This window comes from Equus caballus, chromosome 18, assembly GCF_041296265.1.
Source record: "Equus caballus isolate H_3958 breed thoroughbred chromosome 18, TB-T2T, whole genome shotgun sequence".
Classification (NCBI taxonomy): Eukaryota; Metazoa; Chordata; class Mammalia; order Perissodactyla; family Equidae; genus Equus; species Equus caballus.
The window spans coordinates 77,834,963-77,861,446 of NC_091701.1; the positions used below are offsets into that span (position 1 = coordinate 77,834,963).

A 26,484-nucleotide genomic window follows, 5' to 3' on the forward strand; every position below is an offset into this window, starting at 1 on the left:
ACACAGCCCCGCGCCTGTGCCTCAGACCGACCACCACCTGCAGCCTGTGGCTCAGGCGCGTCAGATTGAGGCCCAGACTGGAGATGACCCTGGCAGTCAGCAGGAGGACACCGGACCCGGGGTCTTAAACCCTGATCCCCGTTCCCGGAGGGGCGGCAGACCCTCCCACCGGAACCCCATGTGCCCGCCTTTGTGAACGGAGGGGGCTCCCACCGCAACCGGTGGTTCGTTCAAGCCACAGGAGCCTTATTTCCTATAAGGAGCCCCCAAAAGGAAAGCCATTTGAGGAAAAGTCTAGGGAGCCCCGCCAGCCCCCAAACACAGAGAACAGGGGATAGGGAGGGGAGGGTCTGCCTTGCCCCCCCCCCCCCCCCCCGCCTGGTACTTCTTGAGGCTAAAGGCCCTTTATTAGATTAATCACTGACTTCAATTGTAACTACTTCCTCAACCTACTGCGTGTAAATGACTAATTTCATGTTTGCTATAAAGCATCTGGAAAGGATTTAGAAACAAATTTCTGCCCAGCAGATTTCAGTTACGACCCTGATGGGCCGCTGGCGAACCCCGCGGATTCCCTCCACGGTCGCCTCGCCCCTCTGAGCGGGCTAGGATGTCACACAAGTCCATCTTTATCAGCATTAGCAGTTCTGCTCCTCGCTCCTTCCCATTAATCCCCGCTGACTCCCCACTCCCTCCGCTCATTGGGGTCTGACCATATTGGGAGTTCAGTCGCACAAAATACTTTTACTTTTTTATCACTGTGCTAGCTGCGAGGGAAAAAAGACCCAAAGGTGGAATCTTTTGGCATCACCGTGGTTTAACGAGAAGTCACAGACCTAGATTTGGGAAGTTTCTGATGGGTGGGTGAGAGAGAAAGCCGCAGGAGCTTTGCAGCCGAGACACGGTTCGCGGGTTCGCGGGTTCGCGGCTCCGGGGCCGCCCCGGGCGCCCCCTCCCTGTCGGCCCCAGCACCGCCGCCGCGCGTGTCCGAGGGAGGCCCCGGTCCGCACGGATGGCTGGGGCTCCCGCCCCCAGCACACAGGACTAGCTCCGGGGACACCCCTTCCACACCCAGCCGAGGATCAGGGCCTCGGCGGTGAACCCATAAACAGAAATGAGAGGAGCAATTGACATCAGCGGCTTCCTAGCAGCCGGAGAGGGGTTAGGTGGGGAAAGAGCGGGAAGAAAGCTACAAGGGGAAATGTGGAGATGAAAAGAGCAGTGAAAAAAGAGAAAGGAGACAAGCAGACATGTTTCAACTCCGAGCTCCCATTTCCTCTTTCAAATGAACTGCCTCCCCACTGTGAACAGAATCAAGTATTTATGAAGGCATTTTTTGCATATTAATAGCGGCTTATGGAGCATTGCCAGTTCTGAAGTCCTAAAGGTATCGTGCCCTTCTTTTAATGCAGGTCCTTCAAACTCCTGGCAGAATTGAGTATTCTCCTTCACGTTTATTTTCCTCTCTGCCTGTGGCTCCTCCTAAGGCCTTTCATTTGATTACGGGAAATTAGATCCTGGGGTACTGTCAGGGACGAATACTGCTCTCACCTCGGTGGCCCACGTCAATAGCCAGAAGGTTCTCCTCTTCCCCGAGGCCTCTCTGTGCAGAGGCCGCAGGTGGAGTCAGGTGACCAGCACCTAAAAGGAGTAGTAATATTGTAACTGAAAATTCTAGCAGGAAACGTTAACACATCTATGCTGTGGAGGGAGAAAGTAAAACTTTATAATAATTGCATCAACTACAACAGCATTACTATCTATACTCGGTCAAGATCACATTCGATTTTAAAAGAAAAATATTGAGAACCAGTTAGAAAAATAAGCAAAAGACATAAACAATTCATATCGAAAATAATAGTAATAGAAAACGAGTATGGAAAAATATTCATCCTGAGTAGCAATTTAAATGCAAATTGAGGCAAACTGGTGGTCCCATTTTATATCTGACAGGTGTGCCTCCTCTCACTTTTTTTAATGGCAACACCTAGTACTGCCGAGGTTTTGGTAAAACACACTCTTGGTGGTTTGTAATCTGGTTCAACCCACTTGTAAAGACAAATGGCAATTTGACTCGTGAAACGTGAACAAATATTCAGACCCATTGATTCAGTATTTCTGACTTCCGGGAATTTATCCTAAGAAAATAATTCAGCAGAAAAAAGTGAGTGGAGATGTCCATTGCAGCATTTTCTGTAATAGAGAAAAATTGGAAACAGCCTAATAGTCCGACCTCAGAGAAATGATTGTGACACGTCCCTCTCGGTGAGGGGTTAATTCAGGCATTAAAAGATGATGCTTCTTCAGACTGGAAACTGGTGGGATGCTAATGGCTGAATGCAGGGTTCTCACCCTCATCAGCACCGACATTCGGGGCCGGCTAGTCTCGGTTGTAGGGCGGGAGGCTGTGGAGCAGCTTCCCTGGCCTCTACCCCCAATTGCCAGGAGCACAACCGCCCCCTAGTTGTGACAATCGAGAATGTCTCCAGACCTTGCCACGTATCCCCTGGAGGGTGAAATCCCTTCCAGCTGAGAACCACCAATTTAATTTTAAAAGTGGAAATCAAAGTGGTGTCAACTATGACTACAACTATGTGAAAAAATAAGGAAAAGAGTTGCAAATAATGCATGTAAAAAAGTGCAGTCATGTTAACTTGAAATTAGGGTGTGTTGGATTGAGTTTTTTGTTTTTATTGTCTTCCTGATTTTTCATTGCTTTTCACTTTTTTCAAAATTCTCCCTGTAAGAAGGAAAATGGATCATGAGGATACCTGGTTTTATTCAAGTCTGGCTTATAGCCATCTAGGATCACAGCAAACAAGCATACAGCAAGCTAAACCAGGGTCAACACCGTAGTGCCATTATTTTGTAACTACTGTTAGTTGAAATTATTTAATATTAATTAGGTTTTTATTAGATCAATTTTTGGATAGGGCTATCAGAATTCTCTTTTTAAGGACCTCAACTCCTTTTCAGCATTTTATCCCTCTGATCCTAGACTTTGGGGGACAATGAATTCGCCTCTTTTTCTGAAAAGTCTGGATCTCAAAGTATGAAAACTCTTGTCCATCAGACCCATCTAGGTAAGCTTGGGCCAGGAGGCGCCCGGCGCCCACTGGCTTATAGAGCTGTCAGGGCAGAGAGGTTGTCAGGAAGGAGGATCAAAGTACAAGCTCAGACTTTAATTAGATTTCCCAAGAATCGTTGTATCTGTGTAAAATGAGAGAGAAACCATCTTGCTGGTTTTCACATTGTCAGTTGGCTCCCTTTGTTAGGAAGAGCAAACATCCTTTCTCCCTCGCTTTGTCCTGGGGTTTGTCTTGTTGCTTTGTGGGGATTAGAACTTTGGTAGGGTCCTAAAAATCCTGTAACACCGGAATTATGTCCCTTTTTCCTATTTCACAAAGCCACTTCTATTTCCACCTGTACTGTCTCTTGAGTTCAGATTTCATGAGTTTACAACAGTATAAATTCATAGTTGGTCTTACGTGTCCTAAATTTACCTCTTTTGGATTCACGGAGTGGCCTGCAACTCTAGCACACACAGATTTAGGTGGAATAAACCTGTGTTCACCCCATCTGCTTCCTTGGTGGTTTCACAGACGGTGCTCATGACTCCTTTCAGGATGAAAAAACACCTACAGACACACTAAGTTTTTGTAGAGGGTACAAAGGTACCCTTTTGTTTCAGTGTCCTTCTGAGCCATGCCCTGCCTTCTGGTGAACTTTTTGGCTGTTATCTAAAACAACAAGCTACTAATCTTTAAAGACATTTTTTTTTCTTATTCTGCTTTATTCACTTTTGTACCCCTTGTGTTTAGCACAGTTCCTGGCACGCGGTAGCTACTCAGAAAAATAATTGACAAATAAATCTTTTGTTGACATCAAGGTCTACGTCCCGGGTGGACGTCCTCAATCCTCTATGCAGGATTTGGAGATTGTACTTGTGATATTTCCAGTGATAACGATACAGAAGTTCAGATGACATCTCTCTTCCGACCTCCAGTACTTCCTGCTGTCGGTGGCTGCAATCTCGTATGTCACTCTCTGGAAAAGCTTTGGGTTCTGTGCAGAATGGAGATGTCACTAGGTGTCCTTCTTGGAGATCTTTTGGAGGCTTATCAGGAAGATTGGACCAACAGGGATCCCAGGTGAATAGCCGTCTAGAGAAGCAGCTGCGCCCGCCACCTGCGTTCCTTCTCTCTAAGGCAGGCACAGCGCTCCCCCAGGTCCAGGCTAGGTCCCGCTCCCTCCTCACTCCCCTCCCTCCTCCTCTCTGTCTGGTTTTGTAAACAGCTTTGGTTGTGGAACTTGATTCAAAGTCTTTTTGAAGATCTAAGCAAACTTCATCTTCTGGTTCAACATTCCCCACAGGATTACTTTGTCAGCCCCAAAACTCCATTGACAATTTAAGGATAATTTACTGAGGGGGTTTGTTTTTAATTACAAAATCGAGGTTTTCATTTGTTGAATTTTCTCTGCGACAACCATTGATTCCAGTAGGTCTGTATTTATTGGTCTGTTGGCTGCTGGTTCCAGCCAGACGCATGATATGTGCCTAGTTAATTTCTTTTTCTTTTTTATTTTTATTATGGAAAATTTCAAACACATGCAAAAGTACAGAGACTAGTATAATGAACCTCCATGGACCTATCATAAGCTTGGACAACTACCTCCCCATCACCTGGAGAGAGTCTTTTTAAATAGTGATATCAGCCAGCCGATGGTTTTGAGGTTTTTTATGGGTGGGTTTAGGATATCTCCCTTGATCCTTACAACATCCTTATCAGATAGGTATTGTCCTCATTTTACAGATGAGGAAACAGATGTCAAGACAGACAGGGCTCCGTTCCACACGTGACCTGCACTTGCAAAGGGGCCAGCTGGTTAGGGAAGTCCACAAAGTTGCATTGAGATCCCAGCTTCTTCCATACTGGCTGTGTGGCTTCAGGCCGGTTATTTAACCTCTCTGAGGCTCAATGTCCTCATCTGTAAGAGATAATTATTTGTTTCCCTCGTGGGGTCATGACAAGGATTAGATGAAACAACATATGGAAAGGGATTAGCACAATGCTTGTCGCTAGGCAATCCCACTAAATTATCATAGTGATCATTGTTCTCTGCCTGAGAGCCTTTATAAAACAGAACTTGGGGCTGTATACAGTCTAAGGGTCCAGACATGGAAAAGGAGAAGCTTGAAAAGCAGAAACAACTCAAAGGACTGTGAGCCAATCTCCCTGCCGTTCTCCCTCCCCCACCCTACTCGCCCCAACACCCAAACTCAGACACCCCCAGAGGTCCGCCATGTGTCTGGAGTTGTGTTCCACTGCCTGCGATTCCACCAGTCACAGATTCCTTTGGGTTTCTCACATCTCGTCCTGGATTTTTTAAATTGTTTTCCACCCTGGACCTAAGGGAGCACAGCGGAAGGCCTGGGGGAGGGGGAGGCAGGGAATGGTGGAGCCAGGAGCACTGTATCCAGCAGGCGCCAACCCACGCTGCTGCCCAGGGAGAGGTCAGAGGACAGGTGGGCCCAGTCGAGGGGACGGGGGCAGGGAAGGGGGGTGTCTTTCCTTCTCTTCTTCCAGCCCTCGGCTGGCCCAGCGTTGCCAGGCCTAGTTCAGCTCCTTGTCCAGCTAAATTACACGTTAGACAGGCCGTTATGGATCCGCGTGGGAATCAAAGCACCGTGGGTAACATTTCTTTTTCTAGTGAAAATCAACTGATTTAAAATGGCCTTTTTCACAAGAAAATCAGTTTGCAAGTTGAGACTCTCCATCTCTCGGTTGGTTGTCAGATTGGAAAAGTCACAACAGACCCAACATGACCGGGAAGTCACACAGTTCGGGTTAAAGTTTGGGGTTGGAAGGAGCGAGGGGCTCGTTCAGATTCCCACCCTGCAGCCCAGCACCTCCCATCTGCCCGTCTAAAGTCGGTGCGTCATCTGTCAAACACAGGCGCGCCCCAGCCAAGACAGCCGGACGCCCCCTCACAGGAGAAGCTAGTTTCTACCTCCCCTGGGGCAGAAGAGATCACTATTTTGGCTTAAAACTTTTCTCCCCCAGCTCCTGCTAAGCCACATAAACAATGATTCTGTTGTGTCAACCAGAACACTTAATTAAACTGAGGGCAATATCAATTAGAACTCCAGGGGGAGATTCACACCCAGATAGCAGACGCCCTGAGTCAAAGTGCCTGGGTTTCGCTCAACTCCCTGAGGAGAGCAGTGAGGTGGGGAAACTGAGACACAGAACGCTCAACGACGTGGAGAAAGTCCCTCGTAAGAGCCAAGACTGGAGATTGCAGCGTTTCTCTTCCTAGTCTAATGTTTGCTAGCTGCACACTCAGGAGGATGGAAAATGTCCTTCCAGACAGTTGAGGCATAAAAAAGTGGATGGAGACCAAAAATTCATGACAGGAGGGGAACAAGAAAGCTCTTCTCTGGCTTCTAACCAAACTGTATCTCCACAATGCCTCTTGTAGAGCCCTCCTAAAACTGTCCACTCAGCCCCAAATTGCCTTTAGAACATGAAAAGTGGACCAGGACGTCAGGCAGCCAAGATGAACCCAGGTGATGGGCACTCAGATCCCAGCAGACCTGTGGTGGGTGGAACCACGCTGTGGTTTGGGGTCCCTTCTGTTCCTCAGGAGGCTGTGCAGGCAGCCGGGGTTGCTGAATTGAGATCCTGGTGCTCCATCTGGTCTTCTGAAGACTTGAGGTCTTCTGCTCCCCCAGGTCAAGGAAACCTAGACCCACACAAGGTCTCAGAATGGGACTGGGGGCGGCTGGGGAGGCTGGCCTTGCACAGGCTGGGTCCCCTCCAAGTTAGCCCAAGTTGACTGTGTGTACAAAGACCCTCCCACTCAGATCCTTCCAGGCAGCCCAGCCCCAGGGAGCCCAGCAGAGTTCCAAGCCCTGCTCAGCCCCACGTGTGCGCCCATTCCTGCTACCCACTTTTAGTCCCCCGGGCTGCCATGGACGAGAAATAACAGGGCCTGAGAAGGCCGAGCACAGGGAAATTCGCCAGGCCCTTCAGCTTGTAGCTCCCGGCAAGGGTGGCCCTTTCCAGAACTTGGTCCCCACCCAGCCAACAGGGTGCATGGTGAGGGGGATGCTCAGAATCCCAGCCCTCCCCCCCCCCCACCTCGAGTGACTAAATCCCTCAGATCCAGCCACCCACATCTGGATTCGGAGGCCCCCAATCCAGGGAAGCGGAGGGACAGACTCTCAGCCAAGGAGGGGGCCTGGTGGTCCACAGGAGAGACTGATTCTTTTCCTTTTGTTTGCTCACAGGAGGGGACAAACGCCCTGTGTGCACAGAGGTTTGATGTGACAACTTGATAGACCTCATGAGGGTTTCAGCAAAGGCCCCCGGACCCCTCTCTCCAGGCATTAAGATAATGGGGGGGCATGGGCCCCAGCACATTTCAGATCTTGGCTACAAAGACCCTCCTTCCTTCTGTTTTCTTCCTCCAGCTCAGCTTGCCCACAGGTTCCCAGAGACTCTTGGCAGCTCGCTCTGGGGCAGAATGAAGCTGTGAGCTGCGTGGGAGGCAGTCAGACAGCGAAAGTGTTGCAGCCTTCTTAATGAGGGACAATAGCCCTTCTGGAGCCACTCAGCCGCAGCTACGGAGACGGGAGCCCCAATTAGAAAGGAGTGGGAGAAGCAGAGAGGAGGGCCGGGGGGCCGCAGGGCAGATTCGTATCTTGGCTGCTCTGGGGGACCCACGGGTGGAGATCTAGCTGGTTGGGTTTCGAATCTGCCTTCCTTCCAAAGGTGAGACATCACACTGACTCTAGAGCCAACCCGTGGTGGGACCCTTCAAAATACGCAAGGGGAAAGGAGGAGGAAAAATCCCTGGGGAGAAGGGTTTCTCCTTGAGTTAGTAGCTCAAGTATTATAACCCAAGAGTAAGAAAGAAAATGCTGTTTGTTTAATTTAACAGACGTCCTCTGTAAGTTTCGCTACGTTATACATGTGTGCATATGGATATTTGTACACAACCCATAGCTCTCTTTTGTTCTGGCTTCCAACTGCATCACAGTGTGTTTACAGCAAGATAATAATCCTGGATTTTCCGTGGCTCAGTCTGTCAGAGTGTAAGATTAGCTCTTGAATTCATTAACAGTCATCTCCTTTTAAATGTCAGATCACTTTTTAAATGCCAAGTACTTGCGTAACGCCTTCTGTGCAGTTCAGATCAGCTTTACCAAATTAACTCATTAATCTTTATTGTTTCATTTACTGAAGAGAAAGGCTTCCAAGTGTTTTTAGCAGAACCTGAGAACATTATAGTAGTTACAGTACAATATAGGTGAAGGAACGGGTTTGGATTTTCTGCTAAACAGTTCACCCTTGCGTCAGTTCCGTAGTCATTCCCGCTAAAGCGCGCACATGAAAGAAACAAGAAAGCTTCGGGCGGCTCTGCTTTCTTGCTTTCTTCCATTTCCCCCCCTCCCGCGCCCCCCCCCCCCCCGTTTTCCTTCCCTTCTCTTTAACCTTGTGTTTTCTTCTCCCTTCTGCACCTTCAGAGACCTTGACTCCTGTTGACTATTTATTCTGCTGTCTCTGCTCTCAAAATAGCCCAAGCGCTGGCTGCAAGTGTCAGTTATGACGGCTCTACCACCCAGAGGACAGAAGGTGCCTCCCAGAGATGGGGATGGAGCCCGGAAGGCTGGGGCAGGACAGCCGAGAAGGCAGGAATTCTATTTTCCTTTTCAAAGAACCCCTGCCTGCTTTAACCTCCGAATAAGCAGACACAGGCTATACTGACTGCTAAAGATAGATCCTTCCAGGGCTGGCTCCTCCTTGTCACCAGCTCTCTGCTCAAATGTCACCTCCTCAGAGAGGTCTTCCCTGATCACCCAAAGGCCACTCCCAATCTCTCCCCCATCAACCTCCATCCTATCACTGTCTCATTGTCTTCATAGATTTATCACCCCCTAAAATCACCCTGCTTATTCATGTGGTTGTTTGTCTGACACATACAATATCACTCAAAAAATGTCAGTTTGATGAATAAATGAAAAACCACCCCAACACGTGGCTTTCTTTTCTGGTTTCCACTTTCTGACTTTTTCTCCTCTTATCACTACCTCCCGGAATCCTCTTTATATATTTAATCTTTTCTTTCCGCCCATCTTCCAACCCCCCTTTCCCTATCATTTATTTTTTAGAACACTTGAACATAATGAGCAAAACCAGTACTTCACATTCCAGTGGCTATAAAGCTTTACTGAAAGCATTCCTTCAAGCAGGAATTGATGGCCCTGAACATTAGGGAGATGAGCACACAGTCAAGGGAGTTGCTTTGTCCAAAGATTCATAGGTTGAGTGATTTGGAGGGACTTTTCTCAAAGCCTCTTCAATCTGAGTCCCACAGAAGGAGTTAAAGTGATTCCAGCCACTGGAACTGGTCTTGGCTATGACTTCTGTCCCCTAGCCCAACACAGATCTTCTCTTGGAGATAATGGAGAAATTTCCCTCAAATCAGTAGTGTCTGATTTCCATTATTCCGCCCAGTGATTCACGCGTGATTTGGAGAGCTAGAAAGCTTGAAATGCTTTGATTCCAGCTTGGACCAAATGCTTTCATTTGATCTCGAAATGGGGAGGGGCTGTCTCACTCCAAGACGCTAATCAAATATATGGCTGAGGTGACAAAAAATTGGATATGTATTTGTCCGGAAAAAATCTTCATCTCTAGCCACATTTCAAAACAAAGGAAAAGGGTGTGGGTGTATATCAGAATGATGGCTGCTTATGGGGAGTCACTAACCGTTCATTCATCATTAATACTTAAAAGTAATATAAATGTTATGGGAGGGAGAGTTTATGACTGCCCAGAGAGACAGACATCCGAGAGTTAGTTTCCCAGAAAATATGGAAATGATCAAACCCACACCCAGGGTGATCTCATGGCACACTAATGTACGTAACCCCAGCGAATCAGCCTGAAAAATAACTAGTAACTCTGCCCTTTGAGAATGTGGAGCCAGTGCTGCACAGAGGACGTGCTTCCTGTGCAGTGTCCCCACTGCACCCCATTTTCACTCAGGTGGGCCGCAACGAGTCACTCGCCTCCGATGTGACACTTAATTGTTTATTCAGCAAATGTGTTTCAAGTGTGTGCTCATTTCCAGACCCTGGGCCGGGCACTGCTGTTACAATGGGGATGGGATAGTGGTGGTTCCTGCCCTCATGGAGCTTAGCCGGGGGCCGGGGAGGGGGTTGCTGCATAAGCATGAACATCATCGTGCGCAGTGGCGGGAAGTGCTCGGTGCCCTGAGATGGTCATGGGAGGCACAGACGAGCCAGAAGGATGAGGGAGTTGGCAGGGGGAGCGTGTTCCCAGGAGGGGGAAGGGCATGTGTGACGGCCTTGCTCCAGGGGCCCAAAGGTCAGTGTCGGTGGCAGCTCTTTGCACTAGCCATTCCCACAGCGACATCAACACTTCCCGCACAGAGCCCCATGGCCCTTCCCTCGCCTTCTTCAGAGCTTTGCTCAAACATCGCTTTCCTGTGGGGTCATCCCTGACCACTCTGCTTAAAATTGCAGCTGCCACTGCCATCCCCAGCTACACCTCACTCCCCTCTCTGCTTGATTTTTCTCCACATCACGAATCACCTTTGGACATAACTTGTGTTCCACCTACTGGTTCATTATCTCTCTCCTTTCAGTCGAATGGACATGCGATTTTCATGAGAGTGGAGACTTCTGTCTGCTACTTGCATGGCTATATCCGCTCTGTTGGGCGTAGGACAAGCACTCAATAGATATTTGTTGAATGACTGAATGAGGCAGGAGAGATGGTCTGGGGGCAGGCAAGAAGGGTCTTGTAAACCTTTTAGGCGGGTTGGCCTTCATGGTGAGGGCAGGGCCTTTGAAGGCTGTAAGCAGAGGATGGTGTGGTCCAGTTTGCATCTTGGAAAGATCAGCCAGGTTGCAGTGTGGGGCATGGGCTGGAAAGCAACTTTGGATCCAACTCTGTAGTGCTCTGGAACGTGACACAGTTGTCTGTTGTGTTGACAGCAGAGAGCATGGTCTGAAAGATCAGAGAGCCCGGGGCCTCCTAGCCTTCTCCATTAGCCTCTTCTTCCCTCCCTGCTGGGTTTGTTCAAACCACTCCTCCTAACACGTTACATACATTTTAGGTTTGGAAATAACAGGAATCCTGCTATAACTCTATTTGCCACAAGGCAGATTTGATAACCATTCACGGAAGCTGCAGAAGTATCACAAAGGTCTCATTAGAAAAGGAGTCTTGGGGGGCCGGCCCGGTGGCGCAGTGGTTAAGTTCGCATGTTCCACTTCGGCAGCCCAGGGTTCGCCGGTTCGAATCCGGGGTGTGGACATGGCACCGCTTGGCAAGCCATGCTGTGGTAGGCGTCCCACGTATAAAGTAGAGGAAGATGGGCACGGATGTTAGCTCAGGGCCAGGCTTCCTCAGCAAAAAGAGGAGGATTGGCAGCAGTTAGCTCAGGGCTAACCTTCCTCAAAAAAAAGAAAAGAAAAGGATTCTCGGGCAGGCGATGATTTCAGCTCTGCCTTTACCAGCTGCATGGCTTTGGGCAAGTGGCTGAACCTCCCAGAGCCTTCAGTTCTCATCTGTGAAATGGGAATAACAGTACCTGTGGGTTGTTGTGAGGATCAAATAAAGTGATTACAACCCTGGAACACAGCAAGGCCCCTCGATCCCCTTTCCCGTTACACCGACCCCAGGTGTGAATTAACAACCACTCTCGGATTATTCTCTACACATCTGGGTCCCCTGTGTCCTCACTGGTAAAAATAGCTGTTACTGTTAGTGTTCCAACGATGAAAAATGACTTTCTATAAATATTTGGGGGTTTGGACTAGCTCTTGTCACACTGTATATCATTCCTATGAAAGTTGGGCTTTCTGCTTCTCTTCACAGGGAGCCCAGCAGTCCTTGGAGGCAGCAGCTCAGAAGACAGGAGAGCCTCAAAGTTGTATAAATAAAGGGCCGATGTGTTCAAACAGAAGAGAATTTTACACGCGCAAACTGCACATCGACATGACGCCATTCCTGAAGGTGATCTCACACTGGGAAGACGAGGGGCTTTGTAGACACGCACACAGGCATTCCGGTTAATACACTTCCGCATGGTGCAAAACCAGCCTCAGAAGTCCATCAGCGCTCCTGCTTTATCAGAAAGGACAGAAAATAGCAGTTTGTAGCAGATGAAGAAAGAGCAAATTAGGACAGTAATCACAGCTAGCCGTTGGGGACAAATCAGTTGGGTGTCTGGTTTGGGTGGTGGGGGACAGGGAACAGAGAGGAGAAAGGATAACCTTGAACCACCCCATGAAACAAGCAAATACAATTCATTTCACCTTGACAGTAGCTAAAATAATTGTTACTGCTTTACCGCTGTAATTGGTGGAGCTGATATTCCTGCTGTAGAGAAGCCTCGTTCTTCAGTTAACTATTTAGAAGTCACCCGCGAATCCCCTTTGGGATGTCTGACCTTGTGTTCTGTTCTCTAAGAGTTGATCGCTCTCCCAGCTCAGCTTCATACCTGGGTAAGGTGCTGAGGTTCCCACGGTGGCGATGTCCTTTGTCCATCTTTGCAACACCCCCGCTGCAGCAGCACCTAATACAGCACCACGCATGTGCAAGGTGCTCAGTGCTCCATAAACTAACCCTCCTCTTCATCCCACAGCCCTCTGTCATAGGGCTGTCCTCCTACTCATTCTTTGCGCCCCCTTCCCCTCCGCCACCCGCGCTGAATGAACTGGAATAAAGGACCGTAGCCTAAAAGAAACTGGCCAGGAAGAAAGCAAGGCCTGGCATGGAAGGATCTCAGGTCCTTTGTACTACCCTGGAGGACAACAGCACAGGGCCTTGAGAAGAAGTGACTAGGAGAGGAGGAGAAACCAAGTACTTTCAGGGTTCATGATGGTGGTGCTGCCTGCTGCTGTAGACCGGCAGGGACTTCATAGGTTGTAAAGGTCCCTCCCCTAACCTCAGCTAATCCAGAGTCCTCAGCTTACATCTGCTCTGGGCTGCCCCAATCTCAGCTACGAGGTAGGGCTTTGATCAAGAGAGTCATGGATTTGCCCCAGATCTGTCTCTCTCCATGGCTGGGCTCTGCTTTCCTCTGTTTCCGCTTAGATAGGCTCTTTCCCCACGGTGGAAAGATGGCCACTGGCTTCTCTTTTCCAGATCATTCCAGAACTTAATCTCATTGGCCCAACTTGGCTCACATGCCCATACCCAGACGAATCATCATGGCCGGGGGAATGGAATACGCTGACTGGCCCAGCCTGCAGCCACAAGGACTAAGCCCGGGCAGGGGAGGAGTGTCTCAAAAGGGAAAACAGGTGCTTCAAACCAGAATAAGAGAGAATGACTCTGGGCAGCAAAACAAAAGCTGTTTGCTCCAAGGGTGCAAAAGAGTTACCTGGATTCATTACTCATTGCATTCCTTTGCTAGGGCCGCCATAACAGATTACCCAGACTGGCTGGCTTAAACAACAGAAATTTATTTTCCCACAATTCTGGAGCCTACAAGTCCAAGATCGAGGTGTTGGCAAAGCTGATTTCTTCTGAGGCCTTCTCGTGGGCTTACAGATGGCTGTCTTCTCCGTGTCTTCACGTGGTCTTCCCTCTGTGTGTCCGTGTCCGAATCTCCTCTTCTTGTACAATCATACTGTATATTGGATTAGGGCCAAACCTAATGACCTCATTTTACCTCTTTAAAGACCCTGTCTCCAAATACAGTCACATTCTGAGGTCCTGGAGGTGGACTTAAACATAAGAATTTTGAAGGAACACAATTCAGCCCAAAACATTTACATTAATGAAACTATCCTTTTTTTCTTAGCAATAGCTTAGTTCTTCCCTTAGGGCTTGAAGAACTATGATTGGTACTTCCTGGGATGAGATAGCATCGTCATTTCATTATTGATTCATTCAACCCGTAGCGGGCATCTACCACTTACTATGTGTCTGGCACTTGCTGGGCGTTTGAGATTCATCAGCAAACAAAACAGACTGAGATCCTTGTCCTGCTCCAGGCAACGTGCACAGTATGTTAAAAGGTGATAATTGCTGTGGAAATGAGATAAGAAGATATTTATGGAGCATCTAGAAACTGCAGAATTCAGACTGGGGAATTTTACAATAATTTTTTTGTGTATTTAGTGTCCACAAGGCTTTTGCGTGACATTTTTGTTCAGCAACTTTGGCATCATATTATAGAGGGAAAGGCACTGCCATCCCTAAGGCCCACTTTCCAGCCCACCCTTTTCAAGTCTCACAGGAGTGGTGACTCGGTCCGCGCTACAGGGGACTTGCCCAGAACACGCCAGGCGACTGACTCCCAGGCCCGTCCTTGCCCAAAAGACCGCATCTTTTCTCGGAAATGTTCAATGTTAACAGCTCTCCTTAGGTAGAACTTCTCCTTGCTGACATGGTAGCTCCTGGATTCTTAGAGATTGCCTTGTAGAAAGACACAAATCTCAGGGCTGTAGAGAAAAGGATGGTGAGTTCAAGCAGAGAAAGGCACACAGGCTGTGTTCCGCATCTGGAGCTGCACAGAAACCGACTCATGCTACGCAGTTCATTTGTTCATTTCCTGCCTATCCACGGGGCAATTTGTTCATTTTTGCCTGGTGCATGGAGGAAGCCTGGCACATTTCAGGGTACGAGGGTAGGAGATGAAAAATCAAGGCAGAAAGGAGAATGGACAGAGATGGAATAATCACGCTTGCTAACCTTACTGAGCACTTACCCTGTGCCAGGCTCTGCTCTAAGTTCTCCATGCAAGAACTCATTTAATTCACAAAACGAACCTGAGAAGTAGGTAATAGTGTCCCACTCCACAGATGAGGAAACTAAGGCCCCGAGAGGTTAAGTAACCTCCCGAACGTCATACAGGTGGCAAGTGGCAGAAACAAGATTTAAAGTTAGGAGCCCAGCTCCAGAGCCCATGATTCCAACCATCTGCTGTAACGCTTCACTGCAGACCCCAACTGAGTCCCATCCAATCAGAAGCTCTGCTTACATGTTAACTAAGCAGCCAGCACAGCTCCTTCTAGAAAATTCTGTTCCTGAGCACTCATCCGGTCTGCTGCAGGAAGATTTTCTGACCCTACAGGATTCTGCCCTCTCCCTACTTCCAGCTGCATTCTGTGGAGCCAGCATGAATTCTTTCTCTCCCAGTGACTGTTCAGCTCCCTTCAGACAACATATATTGAGCATCCTCTGTGTGTCAGACACTGTGCTGGGCCCCCAGAATACAGAGACGAGTCACCTCCATCCTTGGCCTTCCAAAGAGCCTATAATCTGAGAGGGAGATAAACAGAGAAACAGATAGTATCAGCAGGATGTTGTGGCTGAGGCAGGCCCAGGGCGCTACGGGATAGACTCATTCATTTCTCAGTGGTCACAGTGGAATCCTCCTCGAGTGTAAGAACCTCGTTATAAATCTGAAGACAACACTGTTACCCCACTTTATAGGATAATCTCTATTGAGCTTAGACGGGGGAAACGTGATTGATCCAGAGTACATCTGGGTTCACATAAGAATTGAACCATGTGATGGGCTGGCCCAGTGGCATAGTGGTTAAGTTTACACACTCTGCTTCAGTGGCCCCAGGTTCAAGGGTTTGGATACTGGGTGTGGACATACACACTGCTCATCAAGCCATGCTGTGGCAGTGTCCCACATACAAAGTAGAGGAAAATTGGCATAGATGTTGTTAGCTCAGCGACAATCTTCTTTAAGCAAAAAGAGGAAGATTGGCAACAAATGTTAGCTCAGGGCCAATCTTCCTCACCAAAAATAAATAAGCAAATAAAAATTGAACCATGTGTTTTAAAAATCTATTTTTGAAAAAGAAATTGTAGTTGATGAATAAATTAGGTTAGAGATTTTTTCCTAGGAACTTTAATAAATTGTCAGGGTTAGGTCGTGGTAGTGGGGAAGAAAATAGCAATAATGCCTAATGCCAGCTACAGAACTCAATATGCTTATACTCAACATTGACGTCAAAGGGTATATATGTTATGCCCAGAAGATATGAAGAATGAGAAATAGGCCTCACCCCCATAGCCATCACGCAGGCGGTTACGACTTGGTGCCCTCGGACTCGAGGTAGAGGAACCTGCCTGAAATCGGGTAAAGACTTGAGCAGTGCCTCCCTCCCTGGTTTGGGGCCAGCCCCAGGTTTATTTGTGTAGGTGGGGTGGACATGTCCCACCAAGCAGAGGATGACAGTCAGTGCCACTGCATCCTATGGTCACCTGGAGGAGGGACAACATGGATTTGAATGATGGAAGTAACAGGGAAACAATGTTTGGCTTAAGACTATCCAAAGATGGAGCAGACCCTGGGCAGACAAGTTCCAGTGCCTGGAGTCCTTTCAACGTGCTTTGTTGACCACCAGCAGAGAGCTGTGGTGGGATGGGAGGAGGTTTTGAGATGCAAACATTCCAGGACTCTTGAATAACAATATTGCCAGGAAAAATATTCAAGGCATTGATTCATTGAGTCTATTATATTTCTTAAAGAAAGAAGCCCAGATTAAGTGGAACATTATCAATATTGAAGTATCAAGCCAATAGCTGGGAAGCTGTGGGTCTTCTCTAACTCTGAGTAACCTTATAACGCTTCTGGGGCTCTGCCTTTCATTAGTAAAATGGGGATAATAATACTGGGACCTCCATACCTGCATGTCAACAGTGAGGCAGGAATTACATGAAATAGTTTTCAAAGAATGTTCACATCTGTAAAGGATTCAATTCATAAGGGAGACGGGAACAAGCATTCCTCCATCTCTGCTAAGGGCTGGCCCCTCACAGAGTGAACCCTATTCAATCTTCCCTACCCCCTTCCTGGTGAGTGTGCAGCCCCCACGCACAGGTGAGGAAGCTGAGACGGTGGGAGGAGCTGACGAGTGTTGCCCAGACTGGCAGCAGGGGAAGCCAGGACTCAAAGCCACGAAACCCACAGCACCGGGTGTCGGTGAGGTCTGTCTGCTCTGCTCCTGTGAAGAATTGAAGTGTGCTTCTGTGCTCTGGCTTTGGTTCCTGGGAGGGGAGTAGAGATTTCACTTTAATCTTAATATCTTTAATATATTTTAATCTTAATGACACAAAATACCTTATGATCGTCATAAATTGGTTTTCTTTATTAAAGAAAAAGGATTATTAATACACAAGAAATGTTGTACTACCTTCAAGCTGAAACTCTCAAATGAAATGGTGATATTCTTCCATCGTTTAGAAGGTACTCAATTAGTCATTTAGATGTGAGTGTTACACGGTATGCTACACAGAACTTCCGAATGTATTTTCCTAAGTAAGCCTTTCAAGAACGCTGTACAGTATTTATCGTTACTCCCGTTTCACAGATGGAGGGGCCGAGGCTCAGTGATAGGTCCTGCTGCTGGCTCTCAGCCGACTGGAGCCCCACTTCTGACTCCTGCATCCCGTGCTCCTCCATCCTCCCAGCCGTTCCTTACAGAAGCCCGCTGTGGGCCTGGAAGGACCAGGCTCAGGTGGGGTGCTGTGCATGGGGGCAGAGGCCAGGACCGGTGGAAGGTTCTAAGGACAGATGAGAACTTAAGTCACCTGGCCCGGCCCCTGTCAGTCGAAGATCCTGAGGCTCAGGGGTTACGTGACTCGCGTGATCTATAAGACAGGAGGTGTAGGAGCCGGGGCTGCAGCGCAGGCAGTCTGACTCCAGGACCTGCACCCCAGCCACTCGGACAACTGTCTGTCATGTCTGGTCTCAGTGCCGCAGCTCGTGCATGCAGCGTGTTTGTTACTCTCCCCTCCCCAGCCCTGTAACACCACACTGCCACCAGTGCTCTCTCTAATACAGCTCAGTCATATCCCTGGTTTGCTTGAAATTCCTTACCACGTCCCCATTGGCCTTCTGGTTAAATCCCGGCATCAAAGATGTATTTATTTTATAAATAGAAAAATATAACAAATGCAATTTTTTTTAAACTCCAAACTGCAACATGCAAGATGTGGCCCGTCTCTAATTCACGCTCTCCGTGCACTGCAGCCACACCAAATTTTGCCCTAGCCAGCCCTGCTGCAGACACTAGTAATTGTCCCCAAGCTGCGTGAACCAATGATGAGCAAAGACCGCAGCCAGAATAACAGAGCCGGGACTTGAGCTCATCCTTCAGTCTGTTCTGCTTCCTCGCCAAGAATACTACCTCTCAATCACTTCGTTTAGTCATTGTATTTGTAACTCATATTCAAAGTGACAGATAGCATTCTATTTAGTTTTAGTTTTTTAACTCAAATTTTGAATCCAAAATATACTCAGACGTTTAAAAATTTTAAGTATAAAAGGGAATGTCTCCCAGCTGCTCAGTTCCCATCCCCGGGGACACGGCTGTTGTGAGGTTCTTATGCGCCCTTCCCAAGCTGTGGTGTGCACATACACCAGTACGGACAGATACATACACAGAGAGATTTCATACACACTTTAACATTTTATGCACATTGTTCACAGTCTTACTTTGTTTCACTTAATATATCTTGGGGTTTTTCCTTGTTAACTAGTAAAGAGATGATTTTTAACAGTTGCATAGTATTCCTTTGGATGAATTATCATAATTTATTTGATGAGTCCCCAGTTAATGAGAAATTTAGGTTGTTTCCAATCTGTTGCAATGAGTGACCTTGGGTGAGTCATCTCGCATGTGTGTTCATTTGTGTGTGTGTGTGTCTGTGAGGAAGATTGGCCCTGAGCTAACATCTGTGCCCATCTTCCTCTATTTCGTATGTGGGACGCCTCCAAAGCATGGCTTGATGAGCGGTGTGTAGGTCCAGGCCCAGGATCAGAACCCACAAACCCCAGGCCACCAAAGCAGAGTGTGCGAACTTAACCACTACACCACCAGGCTGGCCCCATGTGTGTGTTCATTTATGTAAAAAATGATAGCTGTTTTGGCAATTTTCTAAGCAACAGAGAATTTCAAATTAAGACTTTCTTTTTCTAACAGGGACGCATCAGAAAATTCTTTCCGAATCCCTCACACTCTCTCCTCTGTCTCCCCGTCTGTGAAACGAGACCATTTCTTGCCCCTGAAGGCTCATAGCTGCATGTTGTTAAGACTGAAGGTTTATCTTTCTTGGCTTTGAAATTCTTCCAAGGGAGGAAGCTTGTTTCTCCCTTTTAATCCAATTTCCTGTTAGAATAAAAGGATTTATAAACAGGATTTTTTTTTAATTTATCTCTTTTCTAGTCCTCTAACTTAGCAGTTTATATGACTGAGGCAGGTTTTTCCTGCAATAATTTTTTTTAAATCTCTCATTGATTCAGGGATGAATTTTTTTACTGCGCCAGGCCAAATCTGCTGTGTCTCCAAAATGAGAAACGCAAAAGCAAGGAAATGACATACCTGCTCTCGCTTTTTTATGTCAGAACATCCCACCAGCTACAAACACTAAGCTAACACATGAGAAATACGCAGGGTAAAAAGCCATCAAGTGAGAAGAGAATGTCAAACAAATTAGCAAATAATTAATTATCTCTTCCCAAAGCAGCCTGGGTATTTGGTAATAAAGTGGAAAACTGATTGTCACTAAAGGGTGAGGAGCTTCAGTCCCAGGGCCCGCCCTGTCGCATTCCCACGGCTGCAGTGAAGCTGTGCATTCAGCAGAGATCCCGGTGACAAAGATCAAGAGCTGGCTGCATCAGACGCGGGCTTTACTTGGTCACTGACTCCACCTGCCACGTCTCTTTGGCTTCTAAAGAGCTGCTCTTCCAACGCCCTAGAGACAATCAGTGATTCTCAGGCCTGGCTGCATAGTGGAATAACCACGAAGCCCTAAAAATGCCCCACCTCCAGAAAGTCTAAACTTAATGCTCAGGGTTGGGCCCTGGGAATCATTTTTTTAGAGCCCCACAGAAAAGTCTGATGTGCAGCTGGGTTGAGAACCACTGCGGTGGAGCTGTCTGGGCGGGGGGATTGCACGCAGTGTGTGTGACTCAGAGAAGGAAGGAAGAGGGGATTAAATGTGATAAAAAACCCAATTTGAGGTAACCCTGGAAACCCCACAAAGGCCAGTCTAACCCTTTTGCTCCCCTGCTCTGAAGCCTCAGTGTCTTCCATTTGTTCTCAAGATAAAGACCCCTTCAAGGTCTTGGGGGTCTGGCTCCTCCCCACCCTTCCCACTATTCTGCCTCTGTCTCGTGCACAGGTCTCCCTCAAGACCCCCGACACCACGCTTCCTTCCACCAGTTGGCCTTCACCTCTGACACTCTTCTCCCCACCCCTAGTTAACACCCACGTGCGCCAGGCATCCAGCCCTGCGCAGAGGGATGGACAAGCCTCCCGCGAGGGAGAAGTCCAGCTGAGAACCTAGCAGGGCCCAGCGCCACGGCCACCCCGCCCGGCTCTCTAGGGCAGTTCCCACGGGGAGCAGACTTCCTGGACACTTCAGTTAAAATATGTTGACAAAGAAAGGGAAGAAACAACTGAGAAAACTGGATTCTCTTTTACCAAAGGGCACGGACACGGGAGTGTTTGCATTTATTTTGTCTCACGCATCTTTTGTTGTGTGTTAACCTAACAGGAAAGTGGAGAGGAACTGGATTCTCAGGAAGAACCAGGAGGACCCCTCAGAGAAGATTATCAAGACACCCAAGGTAGAGAGAGCTGGGCTGGGTTTCATGACCTTACCGCGCTATCGGTCGGATGAACCTGACACTGCTCAAAGATGGCAGAGGGGAAGGACTCGTCCATTTGCTTGCAGGCCCTGGGTTGGAGTCAGGACACAAACCAAGTGCTGAGTTCAGACTCCCGTATGTTTTCAGTGCATCACAAGCCAGAGGGTAATAACATGCCTTTATGTCCTTGGATTTTTTCTTCTTCCTCTTCTTCTCCCCAAAGCCCCCCAGTGCATGGCTGTATATTCTAGCTGGAGGTCTGGTCCTGCTGTGGGGGACGCCACCTCGGCGTGGCCTGACAAGTGGCGCTAGGTCCTTGGATTTATTGAAACATTTCTTTCCTGCCAGAGGCTGCAGATGGTGAAAGAGAGTGGAGACTTTGGGGGCATTACGAAAGGCCCCACAGACACCTCCACCTCTGTGTTCCCCCTGCCTTCATGGGGGCTTGGCTGTGCAGGTGGGGGAGGACAGGTTTCCCTGCCTAGAGGGTAATATTCCAGCAGAGGGGGACAGCGTCCTTAGAGATCCGGTCCCTCTCACCCACAATTCAGGGTGACCAGAGCTGCTTGAGTTTGCCTTCCTCCAAAAATTATGCTCCGTTTGATAATGATGATGATTCTAGGAAATACTGGGCGTAGTTAATATTCCCAAGCTCAGAACTAGACTCTCAGCTCTCCCCCGGGGGCGCCCCCGTGTGCCCCGTGATGCTGTAGTGGGCTGGGCCCGGGCAGCAGAGCTGTTCTTAATCCTCGTTGCTTCTTGCGGGAGTGGAAACAGATGTGTGAGATTCTTGTGTCCTCAGGACGGATGCAGGGCCAGCCAGACAGCAGAACTGTGCTTGTTGTTTGCTCAACAAAGGCGTCCAGCAGAGAGAGCAGGTGGGGCTGGAACCCAGCCTGTGCTCTGCTCCCTAAGCCGTGCACCCCAGCACCGGGGGAGCCATCCACGGGGCTTCTTTTCCTACCTGGCTCTTCTCCTGGGCGCCTTTCTCTAACTCACACGAGGTCCCCTCTGTGGTCGAGCAGAGCAGGTCAGCAGGTCTGAGTCACTGTGGGGACGGCACGAGCTCTGAAGCTGGACAACCTCTGCCTTCACCTCTCCATGCCTGGGTGTCCTCAACTGAGGGTGAAAACAGGGCTCCCCTCATGAGGTTGCGTGAGGAATAAATGGAGTAATTCATGTATGGTAGCCCCCTAATGAAGATTAATCTTGACTTGGATTCACACTGCTTGAATATCTACCCTCTCGTGGTCGCAGATGACCAGTCTGTGAAATGACACCATGACTCTTCCTGTTTCTTCCGGACCCTATGGGGTGAGGGAAACCGCAAGAGCTCACTGGAGAGAAATGCGCAAAGTCATGGATTTGGGATTTCACCCTAAACTTGATCTTTTTCTGTTTATATCTTTTACTACTTCTTTCTGTTGACATCCTAGACAAAAATAATTAATTTTTATACTCGTTTAAAAAGATGTCACTGCTTCTGGATATCAGACTATAAAATATTATGGTAGCTCGATCTCTGGGTTTGGCCAAGCTTTTAGGCAGGGTTTCTGCTATCATAAGTCTCCTGCCACCTCCATTTTCAAAGCTGAGTGACAACAGCCAGGGAAACATGCTCCAGCCTTCAGATCTTCCACGTCGTAAATCACCTATGCAGGATGTGAACACTGATGGGCCTCCGGGGTCCGGACCAGGTGCAATGGAGGTTGAAGGCAGCGCAGAACACCGCCAGATCTAAGCAATGGCCAAAGTGCTCAGAACAGATGTCCTGTCTCGTGGCAGAGGGACGGGCTCCGGCTGAGCTCCACACAGGCTATTCGGACAGTCTGTAATGCAGTGAAACATGCCTGCAGAAAACTGAAGAAGGCATTTGCCTGTCCTGAATGATAAATACTGCTGTTTCAAAAGGATTTCAAATCTTTGAAGGAAAAAGAGGAGGGAGCGCCAAAAAAAATTTTTTTAACCATTTAAGGATCAATTTCCCCCTCAGGGGTCTTACGGCTGGATGTCAGGATTTTTCCTGCTCTAAATTAGGCAGTGATCTTCGTGGTCGATTACAAGCAGTGAGCCTGCTGCGTCCTGAGTCTCGGACTTGGTGAGAGTGCTGAACACAAGTTTCCACAAGACAGGTCAGATCGGCAACCTCCAAATCGAAGAAGGGGTGGGGAATGGCTCTTGTTTTAAACACAGAACTTTCCTTTCCACCCCTTTCGCCACCCCTAAAGTCCAAAGAAAGAATAAAACTTTAATTCTTATTTCAATTTTTATTTCCTAGGCCGATGGTTCTCGAACTTCAGAACCACCTGCAAGGCTTGTTAAAATAAAGACTTCCGGGCCCCTCTCCCCGAGTTTCTGGTTCACTAGATCTGGGCTGAGGTCAGAGAATTTGCAATTTTACTAAGTTCCCCGGTGACTCTGATGCTGGTGGTCCCAGGACCACACTTTGAGAACCATGGCCCTGGCCTTGCTTCTGGGATGACTTCTCTGAATTGGGCAGTGACTTGATTTAACTTATTCCTTTAAAAATAAGGAGGCTGGGAGGATTGGAGGGCACTGCTCAGGCAGCTTCACAGAGATCAGGAGCCCCGATTATCAAGTCTGATTCCCTGGGTTCCAGACCAGGCTCCCCCCTTACTAACTGCATGGCCTTGAGTGAGTTACTGAACTTCTCTGGGCACCGTTTCTTCACTGTAACATGGGGACACTAACTGTCCTTATCCCGTGGGGTGGCTGTGACATAAAGGAGGTAATATGTGAAAGGTGCTTGTGAGAGTGCCTGGCACAGAGTAAGTGCTCACCGGAGGTTAAGTATCAGTCTGTTCCTCAAAAACCTCAAGCTTAGCAGCCATAGTTTGTAACTGGTCAGGAGAGACTTGTTCCAAGTTGCAACATGATGCCTTCTTTACTTTCCAAGTCAGTCTCAGCGGCAAGAGGGCTTGCTCTTGGGGGACCGACGGAGTCCTCTGTGTGAGGCAGTCTTTTGCTCCAGCGCAGGTGGGGGCAGCAGACCCAGTCTGAACAAAGCAGCCCACCAGCCTCTGCATTCGATGGAAGGTTACGTCACAACAGTGACACAACCGCTTGGAATGCGGCAGAACTTAAGATATTCTTAAGAGGAGTGAGAGATTTAGGGAGCCCTGTGTCAAGTGCAGGGAGCCCTAATGAGTGGCCTGAAACAATGGGGGGGGGAAACAAAAGGCAGGTCTTACAGGAACACTTAGAAACCAATGAGCCATTTCTCTTCTGCCAGGAAAAAAGGCTCAGAGGGTTACTGCTTTATTCAAGAGATGGATGTGTGGTAGTTAGGATGCTGGTACAACTGTTCTAACAAGGACCAAAATAAAGGACTTCAAACAGGCTTCAAAAGACGCGCATTCAGTCACCAGCCCTGCCCTTGATTAGGTCTGCCGTCCAGGGCACATCGCGTCTCTGGCCACGGTTTCCTTTTCTATAAACCCAGAGGGTTGGGTGGGATGAGCTAGGGCCCCGTCCCCCTCGTGCTCTCTGCCGCTGTGACGCACCCAGGCTGGTACAGGGAGCGGCAGCAGAGCCAGGACGCGGCTGGGCCTCCTTCCCCAGCTCCTCCCACCACACCTGCTCCCAGGGAAGGCCAGCCGCCATTTCCTACATCCCACATGAAGCTCTGCTGCCACCCAGCCCCCGTTGGGTCACCAGACGCTGACCAAGAGAGTCTGGAGGGGACCAGCAGCCCCTGTGCTGTACGTGGGCCCTGGCTCAGCCGCCACAGCCGGTGCGTGAGAGCCCAGCAGGTCAAGAATGCGAACCCTGGCTTCACCACGGTCCTCCTGCACTGGCACGCGGCCTCACCCCTCGGCCTCTCTAGGCTTCCCCTTCCTCATCTGAAAATAACAGAATTGACCTTCCAGTCTCTACTTCTCCTTTTCTGTGGTTCAGCGAGCTCGGAATTGTTTCCGTTTAGGGGAAGAGCAGAACCCTGTGTTAGCACTGTGCGAGCACCAGGGTTCAGGCCCCAGGTCCGGGCCTTCCTAGGTCTTCAGCGGCTGACTGCAGTGATGGAAAGCTCTTCATTTACTTCGCAAACATTTGCTGATCCCCCACGAAGTGCCAGGCCCTCTGCGGTTGGATCAGACACACTCCTTATGGAGCTCCCACTTTAGCAAAGGAGCCAGACACATGCACAGATGGTTCCAACCATCTGTGTGTTCCGTGTGTTCCCTGCTCTGAGAGAACAGAGGAAGGACACCTGATCCAGACTGGCATCAGGGGATGGGGAGAAGTCAGGGAGGGCTCCCTGGAGGAGGTGTCCCTGACAGGGAGGAAGGAGTGTCCTGAACCCAGAGTGCATTCACCAGTTCGTATGAAGGCATCTGGACAGCAGGCCCAGTTCTCTCTCACTGTGTGCCGGGCACTAGTTAAGCATTTTCCATAAATTGTTTCATTTAACTTTTACAAAAGAAAGAGCTCGTATTATCTCCATTTACCAGATGAGAAGATTGAGGCCCAGAGAGCTTAAGTAACATGTCCCTGGTCAAAGAGTTGGGCAGTGGGAAGGCTCCAGATCTGACTGACCTCCCCAGACCATCTGTAGACATTGAGTCTCCTGGCTGTTAACAGTTATCAAAAGGAGCGTCTGCCAACCCTGCAGCAGGCAGATGGAGAGAAAACGGAAGGCCGGTGAAATGGAGAAGAAATGCTCCACCACACACATAAAGCAGAGAAATCTGAACGCAGAGACTCTTCAGGCAGGTATTTTAAAAAAGAAAGAAAGGGGCCGGCCCTGTGGGCAAGTGGTTAAAGTTCCACGTGCTCCACTTCGGTGGCCCGGATTCATGGGTTCGCATCCCAGGTACGGACCTGCTCCGCTCAGCCACGCTCTGGAGGCGTCCCATGTACAAAGTAGAGGAAGACTGGCACGGATGTTAGCTCAGGGCGAATCTTCCTCAGCAAGAGAAAAAGAAAGAAAGAAAGTGTGGCAAATGGGGGAGGAGAGGAAGGGACCAAATGTCTTGCGGTTGCTGCCCCTGGGGTCAGGAGCAGCCTGCCCTCACTGGGCCGCAGCGTGAAGTCAGCCGCCCGCTGCTGTGACCCCTACAGACGTCTCCAGGCCACCTCCCCTCTGGTCCCTTCTCCCGGCGCATCTTCTAGTCTCTTCTTTGTCCCTCTGGGGCAGCTTGTGAGGCTCCACGCTGGGGCCTCCTGTGGATTCCGGGCCCAGTGAAGACTTGCCGAGCCAGAAGGTCCAAAACTCTGCAAAACAGACTTGGACTAAAAGTGGGGAGGCAGGCAGATGGGAAACACCCTGAAGTGCCACCGACAGTTTACCCTTTTCACTTTATAGAGGTTCTCCTGTGGCTGGTTTTCCACACACAGTCCCTCGGGTGGAGAAAAGGGAAGGAATTTTTGGCGCTTACTCTGAAGCAAGACGCCACGCTAGGTTCTTTTTGTGCGTTTGTCTCATTTTATCCTCCCCACAACCTTATGAGGTAAAATGCATTATCCTTGTTTCTCAGACGAGGAAAACAAGGTGCAGAGAGGTGAGGTAACTAGCCCGAGGTCACATAGCAGTAAGTGGAGGAGCTGAGACACGAGCCCGGGTTTGTCTGGCTCTTTTAAGAGTTGTAACGCCATCCATGTGTTTCTGATTAGGAAATAGTTACGAAGTTGGGGCAACACCACAAAATGATGGCAGCATTTTTTTTTTAAAGCCAGCATGAATCTTGGAGATTTAGGATCTCTAAAAGGTCTTTTATATTATAAATGAGAGAGCCTGAGGTCTAGAAGTCAAGAGAATTATGCAAAATGCAGCCAATTATTAAAACCAAGGTACCCAGG

General features: G+C 48.7%; 1 protein-coding gene across 5 annotated transcripts in view; it reads left to right on the forward strand.

The window, feature by feature from the left end:
- Window positions 1–26,484, forward strand: part of KIAA2012 — a 108,631-nt gene that overhangs the window by 62,853 nt on the left and 19,294 nt on the right. For all 5 annotated transcript variants that reach the window (XM_023622403.2, XM_023622405.2, XM_023622406.2 and 2 more), the window contains 2 exons: window positions 11,919–12,056; window positions 20,574–20,646. In XM_023622403.2, coding sequence (XP_023478171.1) covers window positions 11,919–12,056; window positions 20,574–20,646 — 211 coding nt within the window. The remainder of the gene's footprint in view (window positions 1–11,918; window positions 12,057–20,573; window positions 20,647–26,484) is intronic.